Raw genomic sequence first — 16,906 nt, 5'->3', positions numbered from 1 at the left:
TCCCAGCAAACAGCAGCTTTATTCACAGTACTGCTCCCTCAGCCCCTGCGCATCCCCCTCCCCAAAACCACAGCCAGGAAACTCCCTGCAGTCTGTGCCCCAGTTACCAGTGCCCCAGAGTAACTGGTTTGCTGTCTCACAAGGCACTTGGGTATTTTTTCCCCTGATTTGATGATGGTGATGTTTTCCCTGTCCCTGGGGGCTGTGCAAGGCCCCCCTCCCTCTGCCAGTCCAGTGCACACCCAGAAGCCAGAGGGAGAACAAGGCCCAGGAGTGTGGGAAGAGCAGGGGCAGCTCAGGGTACAGGGGATGGGATGGATTTGGCCTTGGATTCCAGGGAAGCAGCATCCCTGGAATACTCCCTGTGACCCACGCTGGTCAGGACCAGGAGATCACAAACTGCTCCCACATGGGCAGTGACACAGGGACTCTCAGCACCTGAGGGGAGAAGGAAGGTGAGAGCCAGGCAGGAGGGAGCCCAGGAGTGTCAGAGCCCAGGGGGGTCCTGCCCCTCACAGAGCCACAGCCTGGCACAGTCCTGATCCCACAGATCCCCTGGGCAGGGCACCCATGGCCCATGCTGTGCCATCGCTGGGGCACTCCGGGTCCCTTCCTGGCCACCACCCCTGCCCAGGCTGGGAAGCAGCGCTCACCTGGGTGTCACTGCGGTAGGAGAAGTCACTCACGATGGCACCGTTGGCCAGAACTCTCCGGGGAGGGCTGGTGACCCCCAGCACAGTGACGGCCTCCAGCAGGACCCCGTCCAGGTGGGCACTCGCCCGCAGCAGCTGGCTGAGCACGGCATCCTGGGCACGGGGGATGGCACCGTGTGCTCCCGGCTCTCAGCCACCCCACGTGCCCCCAGGGCTCCTCCAGGTGCCCCACCCCACCTGCTGCCCCTCTGAGCAGACACAGGTGTGCCAGGGCCACCAGGAGCCCTGCCCAGCCCTGCCAGCAGCTCCCCGTGCTCACGTTGGAGGCCAGGAAGAGGATCTCGGTGTAGTCGCCCCTCTCAAAGGTCTCCCAGCTCTCCCCATCGTCCCAGAACAGCTCTCCCCTGGCGAAGCCGTCCAGGCTCAGCGCCACCACCAAGGCCATGCCCTTTCCACGGGACTGGGCAGTGCTGAAGGCGGGCTCCTGGGGCACGGGGCAGGCACAGCTTCGGGCACTGCCACAGCTGTGTGCCCAGCCCTGCAGCCACAGCTCCTCTGACATTGTCCTGGCAGCGGTGTGGGCACTGCCACCCTCCCAGGCTGCCAGGCAGGTCACTGTGGTGTCAGCATGGAGCAGAGGGGGCTCACCTGCAGGGGCAGGATGTGCCCTGCACGCACGTGGACGTTGATGGTGTCCAGGGGCGCTGGCAGGAGGATCCACTGCCCTTTGCTGTGGATGGTGGAATCCTACACGGGGACAGAGAGAGAGAAGAGCAGGCACAGGGTGCCACATGGCAGGGGAGCCCAGCCCAGTGCCAGAGCCCTCAAATGGCCACCAGCAAAGGCAGGTGAGGCATGAGACTCACACACAGCCCCAGGGAGCTGCTGGGATGCAGGAATGGACACGAGGTACCACAGCAAAGCCCCCTGTGCAACACAGCAGGAGCACCCACCCCTGCCAGGCTGTACCACGTCCCTGCTGGGAAGTAGCCGCTGACTTTGGTCTGTCCTGGCTCCAGCACGGGGGTGATGAGCAGCCCCCCGCCCCACAGGAGCTGGCGGTCCACGGCCCAGGTGTTGGGGTCTGTGGGGAACCTGGGGAAGGAGGGGAGGGAGGGCAGTGCCAGGAGACCCTGGAGCTGCCTCCCGCTGAGCCCCAGCGGGGCTGGCACTCACTCGAGGAACAGGGGCCGTGCCACGGTCTGGCCGGCGCTGTGAGCGCGGTGGAACAGCGTGTACAGGAAGGGCAGGAGGGAGTAGCGGAGGCGCAGGGCGTTCCTCATGGCAGCCTGGGCGGGCGGGCTGAAGGCAAAGGGCTCCTGCGGCTGCGGGGAGGGAGGGGAATGGCCCGAGGGGAAGCTCAGCCGGTGCCGGGAGGAACGGAGGGTGCATTTCAGGGATGCGGGATGGCCTCCAGCACGGGGGCACACAGCCCTGCAGCTGAACCAGCCACCTTCCCACGCTGGCAGGGCAGCCCTGGCTGGGCCCAGAGCCCCTTGCCCGGCGGGTGAGGGCTTCCAGGGCTCACCCGGGTGCCGTGGTCGTTGTGGTTCCTCATGAAGGGGTAGAAGGCGCCCAGCTGGGTCCAGCGCACGCACAGCTCCTCGCTGGTGTTGCCCAGGAAGCCGCAGATGTCGGCACCCACCAGCGGCACCCCGAAGAGGTTGAAGAGCAGCACCTCTGCAGAGGGCACAGAGGGCATCAGGGCTCTGCAGCACCCGGGGATGGAGCCTGTGGAGAAGCCCCTGGCTGTGGGGGCAAGGGGGAAGCAGGGCTGTGGGTGCAGGCCCAGTGCCCCACAGATACCTGGTATGGAGTAGTAGAGCTGCTCCCAGTCGCTGCCAACATCTCCTGTCCAGTGCCCGGCGTAGCGCCCGTGCCCAGCAAAGGTGGAGCGTGAGATGATGAAGGGACGCTTGCCCCGGACCCTCAGCAGAGCACTGGGAGTGGGAGGGGTCTGCTCAGCACCCCCAGCTGGGGAAGGGGCTCAGGGCTCCCACAGTGCCCTGTGTTCCACACCAAGCCCTCACCCACCCCCCAAGGCCTGCCCATGCAGGGTCTCTCCCAGCTCTGCACCCCCAGCATGTGCAGGAGCAGTGGCAGGAGCCCCAGGCCTGCCCACACTGCCCATGCAGGGTCTCTCCCAGCTCTGCACCCCCAGCATGTGCAGGAGCAGTGGCAGGAGCCCCAGGCTCACTTGTGGGAGGCGATGGCCTCGGTCAGCCCGTACAGGCTGTGCAGGTTGTAGTGAGAGGACAGGTACTGCTGGCTGGAGGCACAGATGGTCCCGGCCTGCAGGCGTCCCCCAAACACACCTGCAGGGGAGAGGTGGAGCTCAGAGCATCCCCCGTGCTCCTCCCAGAGCCCTGGGCAGGGCTGGAACCCACTCCTGTACCTGGCACGTAGGGGGGATGCTCCAGGTTGTTGTTGGGGCAGCCATCCTGGGAGCCCTCCACGAAGTTGGACGGCTCATTCATGTCCTGGGAGGGAAGGAGAGGGTGGGATGGCCTTGCTGCTGCAGCCAGGCCCAGCAGAGTGCAGGGCAGGAGCCAGGGCCAGCAGCTGCAACCGGGCCACTCACAAGCCATATGCCATCGAAGGGCACTTGTTCGTGGAAGTCCTTCACCATGTCGTGCCACCACTCGTGAGTCTCTGGGTTGGTGAAGTCGGGGAAGGCCGTGGGGCCTGGCCAGACCTGCAGGGGGGAGAGCATTGGGCAGAGCCCCCACCTTCCACCACAGCCCCCCAGAGGTTTCTCTCCCACTCTTGGGGTCCTGCTGCCACAGCCCCACTCGAGCCCTGCCCCGTGGGCACCAGGGCTGCTCCCCACACACACCTTCCCGATCAGGGGCTGCCCCGTGGCATTTCGGATGAACACCCCTCGCTTCAGACCCTCGTCGTAGGGCTTGTATGTGCCAGGGGGCCCCGAGCTGCTGATCCCAGCGTCCTGGAAGGGCACAAAGCCAGGGCTTTAGCAGCAACAGCAGGGAACAGGCAGCCCTGCCCTCATCACCACCCTGGGGCAGCTGAACCTGTGCCAGCCCGCCCGTGCAACTCACCACGATCATGATGTACCTCAGCCCGCGGTCATGGAACTCCCGCACCATCTCTGGGTAGTCCCTGAAGCCTTTCTTGTTGAAGGTGAAATCCCTCTTGGCATCTGCATAATCCAGGTCGTTCCACTGCACATCCTGTGGATGGAGGCTTGGGCAGGAGCAGGGACCCACGAGCTGCTGTGGGACCCCCAGCCCAGGGCTCCCACCAGCCCCCCACAGCCCCAGGGGTCCCCCAGACCTACCAGGGGGAAGCGGGCTGCTGTCATGTTGGCCACCACCTGCCGGGTGATGTCGGTGGAGGAGTAGCCCCAGCGGCACAGGTGGAAGCCCAGGCCCCAGTACGGGGGCATGAAGGGGAACCCTGGAGGGCAGAGGGTGGGTGCTGGCAGGGATGGCTCAGCCCTGTGCCACCCCAGAGCCCTGCTGTGCCACACGGCTCACGGCATCCCGGCAGAGCCATCCTGGCCAAGGCTCAGCCATACCAACCACATCCAGGTACTGCCGCACCACGCTCTTGGGGTCGGGGCCCAGGAAGATGTAGAAGTCCAGGATCCCCCCGGTCGTGCGCCAGGTCAGGGCCGGGCTGGGCTGCAGGAGCACGTCTGGGGAAGCACAAGTGCCAGGGGAGGAAGCTGAGGATGAGGACAGGGCCAGGCCCATGCCCGGCACCCCACGGGACTCACCCATCGCGTTGCTGTTCAGCAGAAAGACACCGTGGGCTGAACCATCGTCCTCCATCACCAGGTAGAAAGGGTGGGAGCCGTAGAGGTTGATGTGGGGCTGGAGTAGAGCACGGTGTGGTGCCAGTGAGCCTCTGCTGGAGACCCCCACACCCACCTGACCACCCCCACCTCCGCTCAGGAGCACTGGCTTCAGGTGCAAAGCCAGGGCTGTGCTCCCAAACTGTCACCTCAACCGAGCCCTGCCCTGAGCCAGAGCCCTGCAAACACTCCCAGGCAGCACAGAGCTCCAGCAGGACAAACGTGGGCCTGGGGACAGGGGTCCCATGGGTTGTGCAGTGTTATGGCCGAGGCCCAGAGCTGAACCAGCACACACACATCTCCCCAGCCCCAGGAGAAGCCACAGGGCCACCCCCAGGAGCACAGGTTAATCATCTCCCTTTCCCTCAGCCCCGCTCCGTACCGCAGGTGCCATGTCCCGATTCCAGAGGGTGACCCTGGTCCATGCTGTGTCGAGGAACAGCGGTGTCAGGTGCTCCCCCAGCCCCGAAATGAAATGGGAGGGCAGGGAGGTGGAGATCTGCAGGAACTGGTCTGTGAAGAAGAGGGGTGCGACCGTGGTGTTCAGCCTGTGGAGAGAAAGGGAGACTCAGCCAAGGGCTGGGAGGGAGGCACTGAACTGGGGCCACTGGTGCTGGGCTGGGACACAGGTGCTCATCACCAGGGGAAATAAAAACAAGTTTTGTGTGAGCTCTGGGACTCCTGGTTCCCTGCCCAGCCACGGAACTGCAGAAGGACTCAAAGTAAAGCCCCCACAGCCACCCCACTGCTGTCACCAGTGTCCCAGACAGATGAAGAGCAGTGTCCCTGCACCCATCCGGGCTCTGTGGGGGTGTGCAATGACGAGCAGTGTCCCTGCACCCATCCCGGCTCTGTGGGGCTGTGCAATGACGAGCAGTGTCCCTGCACCCATCCCGGCTCTGTGGGGCTGTGCAATGACGAGCAGTGTCCCTGCACCCATCCCGGCTCTGTGGGGGTGTGCACGTTCCCCCCCGGGTCCCTCGGAGCCGAGCGGGCTCGGGGCACTCACAGGACTCTCCCGCCGCGCTGCCGGCACACGACGAGCCCGAAGGGGTCCTGGCTGAGCTGCAGCCCGTAGAGCGTGGAGGGGGCTCGGCCGCGCACCCGCGGCGTGGCCAGCGGCACCTCATAGCGCGGCCGGGCCGCGTCCCGGAGCTGCGGGGAGAGCGGTCAGCGGGGCACGGGCACCGGGCACCGCCGGGCCGGGCTGGGCCGCACCGTGAAGCGCAGGCGGGCCGGGGTCTCCAGCGCCAGCTCCAGCCGCAGCTCGTCCACCGCTCCGGGCAGGAAGGCGGCGGCCACGCGGTGCAGCCGGGCCGAGAAGCCGCTCTCGGTGGCCGTCAGGTTCTCGGCGCGGTAGCTGCGGTAGCCGCGGGGGAAGAAGCACCAGGGCGGGCCGGGCCCGGCGCGGGGCCCGGGCCCGGGCCCGGGGCTGTAGCAGCAGCCCCGCGCCTCGCAGCCCGCCCGCGACAGGAGCCGCTCGGGGCCGCAGTCGAAGCGGCCGCCCGGGGACACCTCGCAGGCGGCAGCGCCGGGGCCCCGCGCCGCGGCCGGGACCAGCAGCGCCAGCAGCGCGGCCGCCAGCGCCGGGCCCGGCCCCATGGCCCGGCACCGGCACCGGCACCGGCACCGGCCGAGCCCGCGCTGGGCCAAGAGCCGCGGCAGAACGCGGCTGGGCCGCCCGCACCCCGGAAAATCGGGGCTCCACCGGGGCGGGGCGGGGAGGCGGAGCTGCTTGGGGCACAGAAAGTGAAACGTAAACAGAAACATACCGAAAGGATTACAGTGGTACGTCTGAAATAAACATTATACTCGACAAAGTAAATATTATACCCCGCACCTGCTTTATTTATTTATTTATCTATTTATTTATTTACAAAGTCTGGAGCCTGTGGAAGAATGTAAAAGATACTACATGTATTTTCTGTGTTTCTGTCAGGCTTTCGCCGACCCGAGCTTGGATCTCAGGCAGTGACTGAGCCACTGCAGAGCCCTTTGGTGCTCGGGCTGCTCCTCCTGGATCTGCTGCACGATGGTGTTAATGGTCTGCAGCCGAGCCTCCAGTTTCTCCTGCTGGTTCATGCAGGCCTCTTCAGTGTGGCACAGGGCCTTGTACTTCCCTTGCCTCAGTGCCTGCAGCTGCTTCTGGCGTGCCTGGTGAGCCACAAGCTCCAACAGGTTCTGAGGAAAGCAAAAAGTGAAGGGGCTGTGACAGCAGGAAAAGCATGGGCAGGACTCATGTCAGGTGCTGTGACCAGCACGTTGGACAAGGGAAGGACAGTGCTGTGACTTCCCCACCATAGCAGCCAAACAGCACCCCTAGCCTAGGTGTTGGAGAGGTACAGACGTCACAGAATTCCATAAATCAGAGAAATTCCCACATACGTAAGGCAGCCCCCACCAGGACAGGGTTTTAATACGTCAAGCTGGCTCTTGGTGAGCCCCCAAAACGTGCTCAGTTAATGTGTTGTTCTAATACATTAGAGCTGGCAGCAGAGGAAGCAGCAGGCTCTGTCTGGCTCACACACTGTGAGGGAAAGGATGTGCTCACCCATCGTTTCTCGTTCTGGAGATATTCCCTGTCCAAGCTGAGGCTGTCGGTCTCAGCCTGGAGCTGGCACACTTCCTGCTGCTTTTCTGAAAAGTTGTCATTGAGGGACTGTTGGGTGGTCCCCAGCTCCTGCATGGTTTGGTTGCATTCATAAATGTTCTAGTAAATGGAAGAGAAGGGAATGGCAGATTTCAGTTCTCTAGTTCAGCTGCACTCCTGACCATCCTCCCAGAACTGGATTTTGGGGGATTTTCAATGAATGACTTTCCAAGCCTGCCCCTGTGCTGGCACAGGGGCACTGCTGTGCTCACTGCTGCCCACCACAAGGCCAACCCCAGCTGTGTGAGCTCCTGCAGCCCCACTTTCCTTGCTCACCTCCAGGATTTCCCTGATCTTCTTCTTCAGCTCCTGTTTCCTGCTTTGGAAGTCGCTCTTGGTGCTGTGTTTTAATTTGCTCTGAGCCTCTGCCTGATCTGTTATTGTCTCTCTTTGGGAAACACACGCCTCCATCGCCCGAATCAGCAGCTCCTGCTGCTTCTGCAGCTGCCCGTAGCGCACCTGCCGTTTGCCAAGACACAAACCAGCCTCAAAATCCCAAATGTTTGCCAACAGCACCAAGGGAAGCTGTCCGGGTGGCACATCTCACCAGCACAAACCAGATCTACGGGACATGAGTGCCTGCAAACCAGATTGGTCCAGGTCCAATGCTGGTTTGCTGTGTGTGGATCTGGAAGGCAGAGGCCTGGATTACCAACCTGTCTACTCCAATACTCAAAATGTTAGTCTGAACCTCATTAGCAAGAGCAGAAGCAGAAAAGCAGAAGCATCCTGAGAATGAAAGGGATGAGCTTCTTTGCCAGGAGAGGGAACACTTTCCTAAACCAGTGATTAAAGTGATGCAATATTTACTAATCAACACTGCACATAAATCAGGGTCACAGAATCAGGTGGCAGACATACTGCAATTTAAATAGATTTCTTGGGAGTATCCAGATCCTGCTGAGGCTGGCATGGGGAATGCAGGATGTGTGGGCTGCATGTGCTCAGTTCAGTCGAGCTGCAGGGGTTTAGAGTCCCACCCCGGGCCCTGAAGATGCCACTTCTCCAGCCCTCCAGCCTGTTTCTCATCTCCTGCCTCATGTTTCAGCCACTCCAAGGCTGAGTACACTGGGTGCCTTTCCCTCCTCAGCCCTCCTTCCCAGTGCCTTACTTGCATCCTCCGAATCTCTGTTTTCATGTCATGGATCTCGCCGTGTTCTAACAGAGCATCTGTTGCTTCCCTCATCTCTTTTGCCAGCTGGAACTTCTTCTCCCACAGCAGGATCTGATGCCTTCAGAGGAGAAAGGGGAAGGAAGGAGAAAGTTAGACCCTCAGTGACCTGCCCAGTGCAGCACACTCACTGCCAGTTACTGGCAGAGTCTTCCCATATGGATCTTGGCAATGTCCAGCTTACACACGCTGGAACTGTTAAAGCCAACATCCTCCCTGCTGTTTCCAGAGACTGCTGAAACACCTTTCAAACATTCATCCCCTTCTCCAGGAAGGCTAGAAGCACATTTGCTAGTGCCAGGTTTGGTGACTGCAGGAGAATGGGAATGTGGACAGAGTCACACAGGACTGTGGCACTCTGGTACCTACTCTGCTTCTACCAGGCTGTTCAGGAGCCTTTCCTTCTCCTCAGTCAGTTTACTGTGCTTCTCCTGCATCTCCATGGATTCTTTTTCTGCTGCCTAGATTTGGGAAGAACAAAACAATACAGAGTTGTCAGGCTGAGAAGGTTTTCCAGGATCACTGTTTGCCTCGGATATGCACAGGAGGCTGAGACCTGGGAATGAGGTGCCAGGTGCCTCAGTACCTTGAGAGACTGCACAAACTCGCTCTCTGTGACAATTCTGCCATTTTTCAGGTCCTCAACGCTGCTGTTGTTCTTGTTGATCAACGTGTTCAACTTTATCAAGTCATTTGACATGTTCTTTATGTGCCGTTCCACGTCCTTCTGCTCTTTTATTTCCTGCTGAATTTCATCTATGGGTGAACAGAAAAAAGTCTTAGAATTCCCCTGAGCACTGGGTTGAACAGAGACAAGGTGTGACAAATGGCTATCAGAGCTGGCAACACCTCAGGTACAGCCACCCATGTCCCACCAGTCCAGCCAAAATGAATTTCCACAAGCTCAAAAACCAAAAAAAGTTTTTGAAGGAGACTCCTGTGGGAAAAAGTTGGGTTTGACCAAGGAAAGTGCAGTCATTGCTGGGGACATTTACCTACCCACTACTTGCAAACTTTATTTAGCAAGTGTAACAGGTGACATTGTCACTTAGGGTCTGACTGTCAGGACAGCAGGATCAATCCTTACGGGAATAACCAGGTGCAACCAGCAGGAGTTCCTGGGCTGTTGCTATTCCTGCTCACACAGCCAGGAGCACTCTCTGGGGCAGGTCCAGCTTTTCCCATGTGCAACCCTCCCCTCCCTGTTCCCCCCTTCCCAGATGGACATTTTAAGGAAGAGCAGGACTTTAGGAATGACGCACTCTCAAGGCGCAGTTTCCTCTGCTGCATGACGATGATCTGCTTCTGCAGCGTGTCCAGGGAGGAGATTTGTTCCTCCCTCTCCCGGGTCAGCCTCACCAGCTCCTTCTGCTCACTGAGCCAGTACTTCTGCAACGTCATTGCCTCAGAGCTGCAATCTTCTATCTGCTTGTTCAGCTTGTTGATCTCAATTTCCAGAGGTCCCAGTTCTTGCCCCTGTACGAGAGCAAAGTTTGGGCTAAATCAGGCAGAAGCTCTCTGAGTTGTTTGCAGCAGCTGGACATTCCAAAGCTTGCAGAGGATGTGCCATAGGACTAATTTCCCCATGGGTATCCATAAGGTCTTACCCTGCCAGGGACAGATCTGGGAGTCACCCCAATAGGGCCAATCCTGAAATGAATGAAATCCCACTGCCTGCCCCATTCTCCCCTCCTCAGTGCTTGCAGATTTTCCTAACAAGATCCTATTTACTCATTGATGCCATCTGACATTTTCATCAGGGACAGGCAAGTCCCTGAGGGATCTGTGCCAGGCACACCCTCATTTCACAATTCCCTTCACTGCATTTTGAACTGATAAACAGAAACACCTGCATTAACCAATGCAGCTTTTAAATCACAGTGCTGATGCCTGAATGTTTGAACTACCCAACACTTAACACACTTACATTGATCAGGGACATCTGGGGCCACCACAAAGAATAAAATCAAAATTGGGACTGAAACACAAAAGTACCTACCCCCTGCTGAGAAAGAACCATCTCCAGCTTCTTGTTGTACAGACAGAGGATCCCTCCCTTCTTCTCAGCCAGGATCCTGGACTTTGCAATCTCATTTTCCTGGCAGGTGATCTGTTCATTCACATTTTTTATTTCCTTGTCCACCTCAGAGAGTGTTTTTTGGTGAACTGTCAGCCTGCAGCTGGTATTGGTTGCATTCAGAATAATCTGGGCCACATCGTTCTCAACCTTGTAAAAATGCAGCTCCTGGGAACATCAAGAGAGAAAACACATCACTGTCCCCAGCAGCCCCTTGCTGAGTTGTAATGCCACTTGTCCAGCACTGGAGTCAGGGGATTGAGATTCTACTCCCAGGTCTGCACTACAAGCTACAAGCTCCCTACCCTCTGTGTATCTTTGCTTCTCCATCAATTGCCAGCTAATACAACATCTACCTCTCCCATACAACTGTTGAAAAGCATTAAGGAGCCTAAACATTCCAAAAACCTTTAAGAGACCTCACTCATCCCTTCTGCAATGACCCCCTGCCCAGCTGTCTCCAGTTACCTGCCACCAGTAGCAGGACATCACAGCACAGCTGGCACACACACCTAACAACCAGCACAGCACTCACAGGTGTGAGAAGGGCTGGGCTGAGCTTTCTAATCCTTCTAAGTGATCCAGTTATGCACTCCCAGAGAGAGCAACTTCTCATGGATTAAAGTCTGGACTGTTGGACTGTTCCTCAGAACTGAGAGCTGCCTGCATCCCATTCCATGACGAATTATAGAAATAAAAATTAGTTAAAATTAGATTACAGAAGTACCACAGGTCCACTGTTTTTCTTTAGTACATAAGAAATGCTGGTACTTTATAGTAAATACTCATCATGTTGCCTCATTTTTTAAGTAAAGGAGAGTGTGTTTGGTGTCAGGCCTTTTTGGCCAAGCTCCCTCACACACACTAGAATCCTGCAATAAGATCACAGGGAGAACCAGACTGGAGAGGCAAACTCAGCAGAGCTTCAATGCAGACCTGAAACCAGAACAGAGTCACTGACAAACCCTGCTGGGGCCCCAGGGGCTCCTTCCCTGCCCTCCCAAGGGGGCTGCCATACCAGGTCGCTTCTTCTGTTCCGAAGTTTTTCAGCCAGCTGGGAGAAATGCTTTGCAACTTTGCTGGATATCCTCTGGTCCTGAAGCTTTGCCATGATTTCACTCTCTAGCTGCTCGTTGGTGTAAGTTCCTTTCTCTATACCCTTCCTGATGGACAGCAACTCGTTCAGGTGAGCAGCCTGCTCCTAAAAGGTTGGAAGACAGACAGGATCACTACAACTGCCTGAGGAAGGGCATTCAATTCAAGTGTTCAAAAGGATTCGTGTTCCACGGCCTCTCCTCACCATCTTGGTCCTGCTGAGGGCCTCCTCTGTCTCCTGGAGAACACGAGTGTAGGTGCCAGTCTGAACCTGCAGGGCCTCCTGCTCCAGCAGGCACTGGGCAATCAGTTTCCTTGTCACACTGGCATCATTCTGGGAGCGGTTCAGGAGCCTGACAAGGTTCTCATTCTTCTCCTCCTCTTTCCTGATGGACTTCCCACAGCCATGGATGTCCCCTTCTAGGGACTTGAGGTCACGTCTGTAGTTGCTGGAGGGGCAAAGAGGATGGAATGTCATCACAGGGATTGGTGCTGAGCAGCCACCCACAAATTCCTCTTTTCAAGCACATTATTGCAGCAACAACTGCCCAAGAAGGAAGATGTTTGTAAGGGCTCAGCTGCTGTCACAGTGCAGAGTCAGCAGGAGATGGATGGAGACATTAAGATTTAAAAGTAAATGTGTGTATGAAAATTGATTCCTTCTTTCAGAACTGTCCCAGCCCCCATTCCAACCAGGATGTCACCATATAAAAGCAGATTGTTTGTTCTCAGAGAATCAGTCAAGCTTTAAGGCTCATGAGCAAATAAAACACTTCCTCTGGTGACACAGGGAGGTTTTCCTGAACGTTTCCAAAGGCCTCACAAAACTCTGATAAATGAGAGATAAACCCTTCCTGACATCCAAGTCGTTGGAGTAAGAAATGTTGCAAAGGTGAGAGAACTCTTTTAAATGAAAAAAACCACGATCATAAAAACTCTAAGCAGCTTCAAGAACTCCCCACATTCCAAGGGAGAGTTGTGGTTAGGATAAAGAAAACAGCAACAAAGAAAAGTGCTTCTCATCCTTTAAATTTATTATGTACTTCAGAGCAGGGAACTTGTTCTGCTTGGCACGCCCTGCCCACACAGTGCTAAACCCCACAGGAGACTAAACCCTACTGGAATTCCCTTCTAGAATCCCTCCTGCCCAAATGTGAGGTGTCCTCAGGGCCTGGTTTCAGACCATACCTCAGCAGCTCCTGAGTGACAACATAGGCCTCATCTCTCTGCTTCATTCCAGCCAAGCTGCTGTTCCATTGGTCCATCAGCTTCTTTTTCTCCATGTTAATAGCCTGGACCTCCAGACCAGCCTGGGGAACAGAGAGATGGCAGACAGGATGAATCTACACTGTGTTAAAAAAAAAATAGAATTGTTACAATACAATTTTTTTCTTTTCCTGTTCATAATGTGCTGAGCAGGATCAGATTCAACTCCGTGGCTGGTTCAGTTCTCAGCAGCCCACAGAGCACAGGTCTGCATGAAAAAACTGCTGAGAAGGGCAGGAGGAAGTGATTTACAGGCACTTCTTAGGGACAAAGGAAAAGAAAAAAAAGTCCTCATTCTTCCAAAGAGGAACAAACTGTGAAACTCTGTCCCACATTGTGCACACCACGTGAGCATGGGCCAAAGGGGTCAGCCCTGCCAGAGGGAAATATTAACCCCAAGGGACAAGTCCCCTCCTACCTCACTGATGGCCTGCCGGGTCACTTTTGTGTCCTCTGCCTGGGCCACAAGCTGAGCTTCAAACAGAGCAATTTGTTCCTGGAGCTGGTGGACTCTCCTTGTCAGCTGGTCCAGGAAAAGGTCCTACAGAGCCAGAGCCAAAGAGTGCAGGGTGAGTCACAGAATCTCAGTCTAAACCAACTGTATCCTACCAGAATAATGTCAGCTAAAAATGGAACTAGAACTGGCAACTGGATTAGACTGGAGTCCTACTGAAACGTTCCCATTCATGCACAAATGGCTCAGGACTGCAGCAGGGATGAGCTGCAGGAGAATGAAACCTTTGCTGACTGTTTATTATTGCAGTTGCAGAAGTAAATTGATAAGTCAGCTCTGAAGCCACAGTCCCTCCTGTCAGCACTGAGTTCACCTGTCCAGCTAGTGGGAATGTTAATAATGTATATTTGAAATTCCTTTGTTAAAACCCTCCTGAACCCACTGTATTTCAACAGCTTGCACAGAATTCTGCACGAGCAGTGCCCCGTGGATTGTGTCCTGGAAGGCAGCAGAGGGAGCTCCAGCACCGACTGGCTCTGCTCATTCCCAAAGTTCACTTTCCATTGTGAAATTCTGAGATTCAGAATCATTCTCAAGACCTGTACACACAATATTTCTTCACAAATATCCGCCTTCCCCCACACCCCTTCTCCTCGAGTGAAGAGTGATTTACTGTGCTAAGGCTTGCACTGTTGCTGTCCTGGGGCAGGCAGGGCTTCTCCTCCTTTTCAGTAAAGTCTCTAGATTTTTTTTTCAATTATTTGAGAAAAATATCCCCACTCATTTTCTATTATTCAATCGCTGTAGCCTTTCTCCTAACAAGGTGTCACATCCTCCAAGACTGACTGCTGGCACCTGCATTTATTTCTTTCAAAGACAGCTTTTCTTGGTACCTGTTTTTTCTTTTCCACCTCAGCCTGGATCCTCTCTGCCTCAGCCCTCTTTGCTGACTGTTTCATCAGTAAAAGCCTGTGATGCATGTCCTGGTCCATGTTCTGCACGTAGAAGAGCTCCAAGGCCAGGTTTTCAACCTGGGTCTGCATTGTAGAAACTGGGGGGACAAGAGGCAGAACAGTTACAGAGACGTTTGTTTGTAGGGTACACCTTCAACAGAGATAAAAGAGAAAAAAATACAGGAGCTCCTGAAGCAAAACCTCTCATACATCAGATAACCAGCCCTCTCCAGCACACATATTTACATCAGCTATGGAGTACAGCTCCACAACCAGAGATCCTGGCAAGTAATTCCTGGACTCCCAGCTCACAGAATTCCAGGAGAATCCATGAAACTTTTCAATGAGCGCACTATTCCCGATTAATTATTTTGCTGCATTTCTCAATCCAGCGCTTGCCTTAAATCCCAATTCATTTCTCCACACAGCCCTAGAATTGGGAAACACTGGCAGGACTGTGTGTGTCACCTTTCTTGCGTTCACCCTCCGTGCTGTGACACATCTCCTTGTGGGCAGCCCTGAGGCGCTGCAGCTCCTCCTCCAGCTGCTGCCGCGCCAGGGCCGCCTGCCAGCAGCGCTCGTGGCTCCTGGCCAGCTCCTCCTCCAGCTGCCCCAGCTGCTGCTGCGCCCCGTAAAGGATCACCCCCAGCTCTTCCCTCTGCTCCTTGCTGCTCTTCATGGCCGATCTCTGCAGACACAGAGGGCAGGAGCTGTGTGCCAGCAGCTGGGACAGCAGGGGCTGCGCGGGGGAAAAGGAGGGGCTCTGTACCATTTCATGGAGGTCTAGGTTCACTTGCTCTATCTGCTTGGTCAGGTAATTCTTCAGGGCAGCCTGGAATCTTGCCATCAGAGGCTGTAAAGAAGGACATAATAATAAGTATTAATAATGAGCTTTAATAATAATAAGTATTAATAACATACTTGTGTAAATAGATTATGAAGAAGCCTCACTGCTACATCCCCCACCCAATAAAACATTTTATTTCTGCCACAGACTTGTGTGCTTATTTTAGCTACACTCCCTGCAGCAAGCGAGAGATGTTACAGAGTGGGTTTCTGCTGATGCCAAAAAGTGAGGATATTTGGAAATCAGAACCATCTCAGAAGAGCTACATCTGAGAACCCACCTCTCACTCTTGCTGCAAGGACTTCTCTTTCAGGGGCACTGCAGGGATCAGATTTACCCATTGCTCACTGCTGAACCTGCAGCTCTGGGGCCAGGACTGAGTGGCACAGCCAGCAGTTAATAGTCTGGCAAAACTGATTTTCACACGTGCAGCTGAACAGCCACTGCTTACAGCTCACCTCACACTTTTCAGAGAAACACAAACACCAACCCTGCAAAGAACAGCAAGACTGGAAGCCTTCTCACATGTTCTGGGTCCAGGATGACCAGTTCTGTTTCTCCTTTCTTCCCCCTCCGTTTTCTTCTCTCAGGCTCCTCAGCTGCCCTCTCCCTTCGCTGGCTGCCATGGTCACTGGGGAGCTCAGAGCTCGGCCCTGCTTGGCCAGAGCTGGCTCCTGCTTCGCTCCCTGGGCCACACACAAGGAAAAAGGCAAAGCAACAGGATTAGATTCCATAGCCTTGTGCCTCTGGCTGGATTAGCAACGAGCAGAAAGGGAGCAGAGCAGAGGCTGTGCTGCAGGTGGCACTGGGGGTACCTGGCTGTGCTGCAGGTGCTCCCGAGGGAAGGGGAGAGGCTCCTCCACCCGGCCCTGGCTGCTCCATGTCACCCTGTGCAGGGGGACAGAGGTTGGTCACATTCTGCATTGTCTGGGAACGCCTCAGGGGACTTTCCCTGAGACATAAAACCCCTTTTCCAGCTAACTCTATTTACCCCTACACATCTGCTCACTTTGTCACGAGACATCAACAATGCAAGCAAAGGATCAGCACAAGGGCCTGGCTCTACAGGCAGCACAGAGACGCTCCCAAAATGTAATTATAGTGCTACTGCCACTTGTGCAGAGCCCACGAACAGCCCTGCAGGCAGACTTCTCCTTCTGCAGGGCAGTGACCCCTCCAGAGGAACTCCATTGTCATTCCCATTCTTCCCTGGCCTGGCACACTGCACAGGTGCAAAGCAGAGCAGCACGTTGCCATTTGCATTCAATTCTAATGCTGTGGTATTTTTTGCCACAGGGCGCAGAAGTTTAATTTAGAAGTTTAATCTCGTTTACAAAAATAGTCACCCAGCAAGCCCTGAGATCACAAAACTCCTGACAAAACTTCTGCACACGACTTACAGTTCCACGTGCTTCCAGTTCGAATCTATTAAAAACAATCCCTTAGAGATTTATTAAAGAAATCCATCCAGCCAGCACAACATGTAGCCAAATTATTCTCGTTCTTCTTTCTCTCTTTCTTTTCAAAGAGAGGGTGAGCAGCGGGACTGGGCACGGGGCACGCACCGGGAGGTACCGGACGGTACCGGGCCCGCGGTGCAGGGGACGGGCAGTGCCGGGCTGCACTGGAACCGGGCCGGGCAGTACCGGGCCGCGGTGGAGGGGACGGACCCGGGACGGGAGGGGACGAGACGGGCGATCCGGGGAGCAGTGGGGCGGACGGGCGGTGCCGGGATGGGGTGGGATGGGATGGGGTGGGGTGGCACGGCCCGGCCCGGCCCGGCCCGGCCCGGACTCACCCGCGGCGGCTCCGCCATGTTCCCGTTGCCAGGCAACGCATCAACACCCGCTCACGTGACCGCCCGGGCCGCACCACCGCGGGGGCGGCGGGGGGCTCGGGCCGCACCATCCGCGGGGCTCGGGC

General features: G+C 56.1%; 2 protein-coding genes across 9 annotated transcripts; both read right to left on the bottom strand.

Annotated features, from left to right (window-relative positions):
• Positions 1-6,268, bottom strand: GAA (alpha glucosidase). Of its 6 annotated transcripts, XM_064395926.1 has the most exons (19): positions 5,689-6,261; positions 5,480-5,625; positions 4,853-5,018; positions 4,393-4,489; positions 4,192-4,311; positions 3,952-4,070; positions 3,713-3,844; positions 3,490-3,600; positions 3,235-3,348; positions 3,049-3,133; positions 2,851-2,968; positions 2,460-2,593; positions 2,182-2,333; positions 1,830-1,978; positions 1,607-1,748; positions 1,302-1,400; positions 973-1,137; positions 654-806; positions 1-438 (listed from the first exon to the last, which is right to left on the bottom strand). In XM_064395926.1, exons 1-19 carry the CDS (start codon positions 6,238-6,240, stop codon positions 379-381), a joined length of 2,814 nt encoding a protein of 937 aa, XP_064251996.1. In that variant the 5' UTR covers positions 6,241-6,261; the 3' UTR covers positions 1-378. The 6 variants fall into 6 exon arrangements, with proteins under 6 accessions (XP_064251996.1, XP_064251994.1, XP_064251993.1 ...); XM_064395924.1 differs by having other exon boundaries at positions 654-1,137; positions 5,689-6,266; XM_064395923.1 differs by having other exon boundaries at positions 654-1,137; positions 4,192-4,489; positions 5,689-6,267.
• A 27-nt stretch (positions 6,269-6,295) lies between these two features.
• On the bottom strand, positions 6,296-16,857 carry CCDC40 (coiled-coil domain 40 molecular ruler complex subunit). Of its 3 annotated transcripts, none has more exons than XM_064395914.1 (18): positions 16,782-16,857; positions 15,799-15,871; positions 15,509-15,669; positions 14,906-14,989; positions 14,605-14,824; positions 14,077-14,234; positions 13,148-13,270; positions 12,652-12,773; positions 11,669-11,912; positions 11,387-11,569; positions 10,291-10,536; positions 9,554-9,767; positions 8,878-9,047; positions 8,661-8,752; positions 8,232-8,352; positions 7,397-7,579; positions 7,022-7,180; positions 6,296-6,651 (listed from the first exon to the last, which is right to left on the bottom strand). In XM_064395914.1, exons 1-18 carry the CDS (start codon positions 16,797-16,799, stop codon positions 6,406-6,408), a joined length of 2,817 nt encoding a protein of 938 aa, XP_064251984.1. In that variant the 5' UTR covers positions 16,800-16,857; the 3' UTR covers positions 6,296-6,405. The 3 variants fall into 3 exon arrangements, with proteins under 3 accessions (XP_064251984.1, XP_064251983.1, XP_064251986.1); XM_064395913.1 differs by having other exon boundaries at positions 15,799-15,935; positions 16,782-16,843; XM_064395916.1 differs by lacking the exons at positions 15,799-15,871; positions 16,782-16,857 and having other exon boundaries at positions 15,474-15,595.
• Between the last annotated feature and the right edge of the window lie 49 nt (positions 16,858-16,906).

Source organism: Passer domesticus, chromosome 20 (genome assembly GCF_036417665.1).
Source record: "Passer domesticus isolate bPasDom1 chromosome 20, bPasDom1.hap1, whole genome shotgun sequence".
In the NCBI taxonomy this organism is placed as follows: Eukaryota; Metazoa; Chordata; class Aves; order Passeriformes; family Passeridae; genus Passer; species Passer domesticus.
Note: the sequence above shows the minus strand (reverse complement) of the source record. Positions and strands in the feature narration are given on the sequence as shown.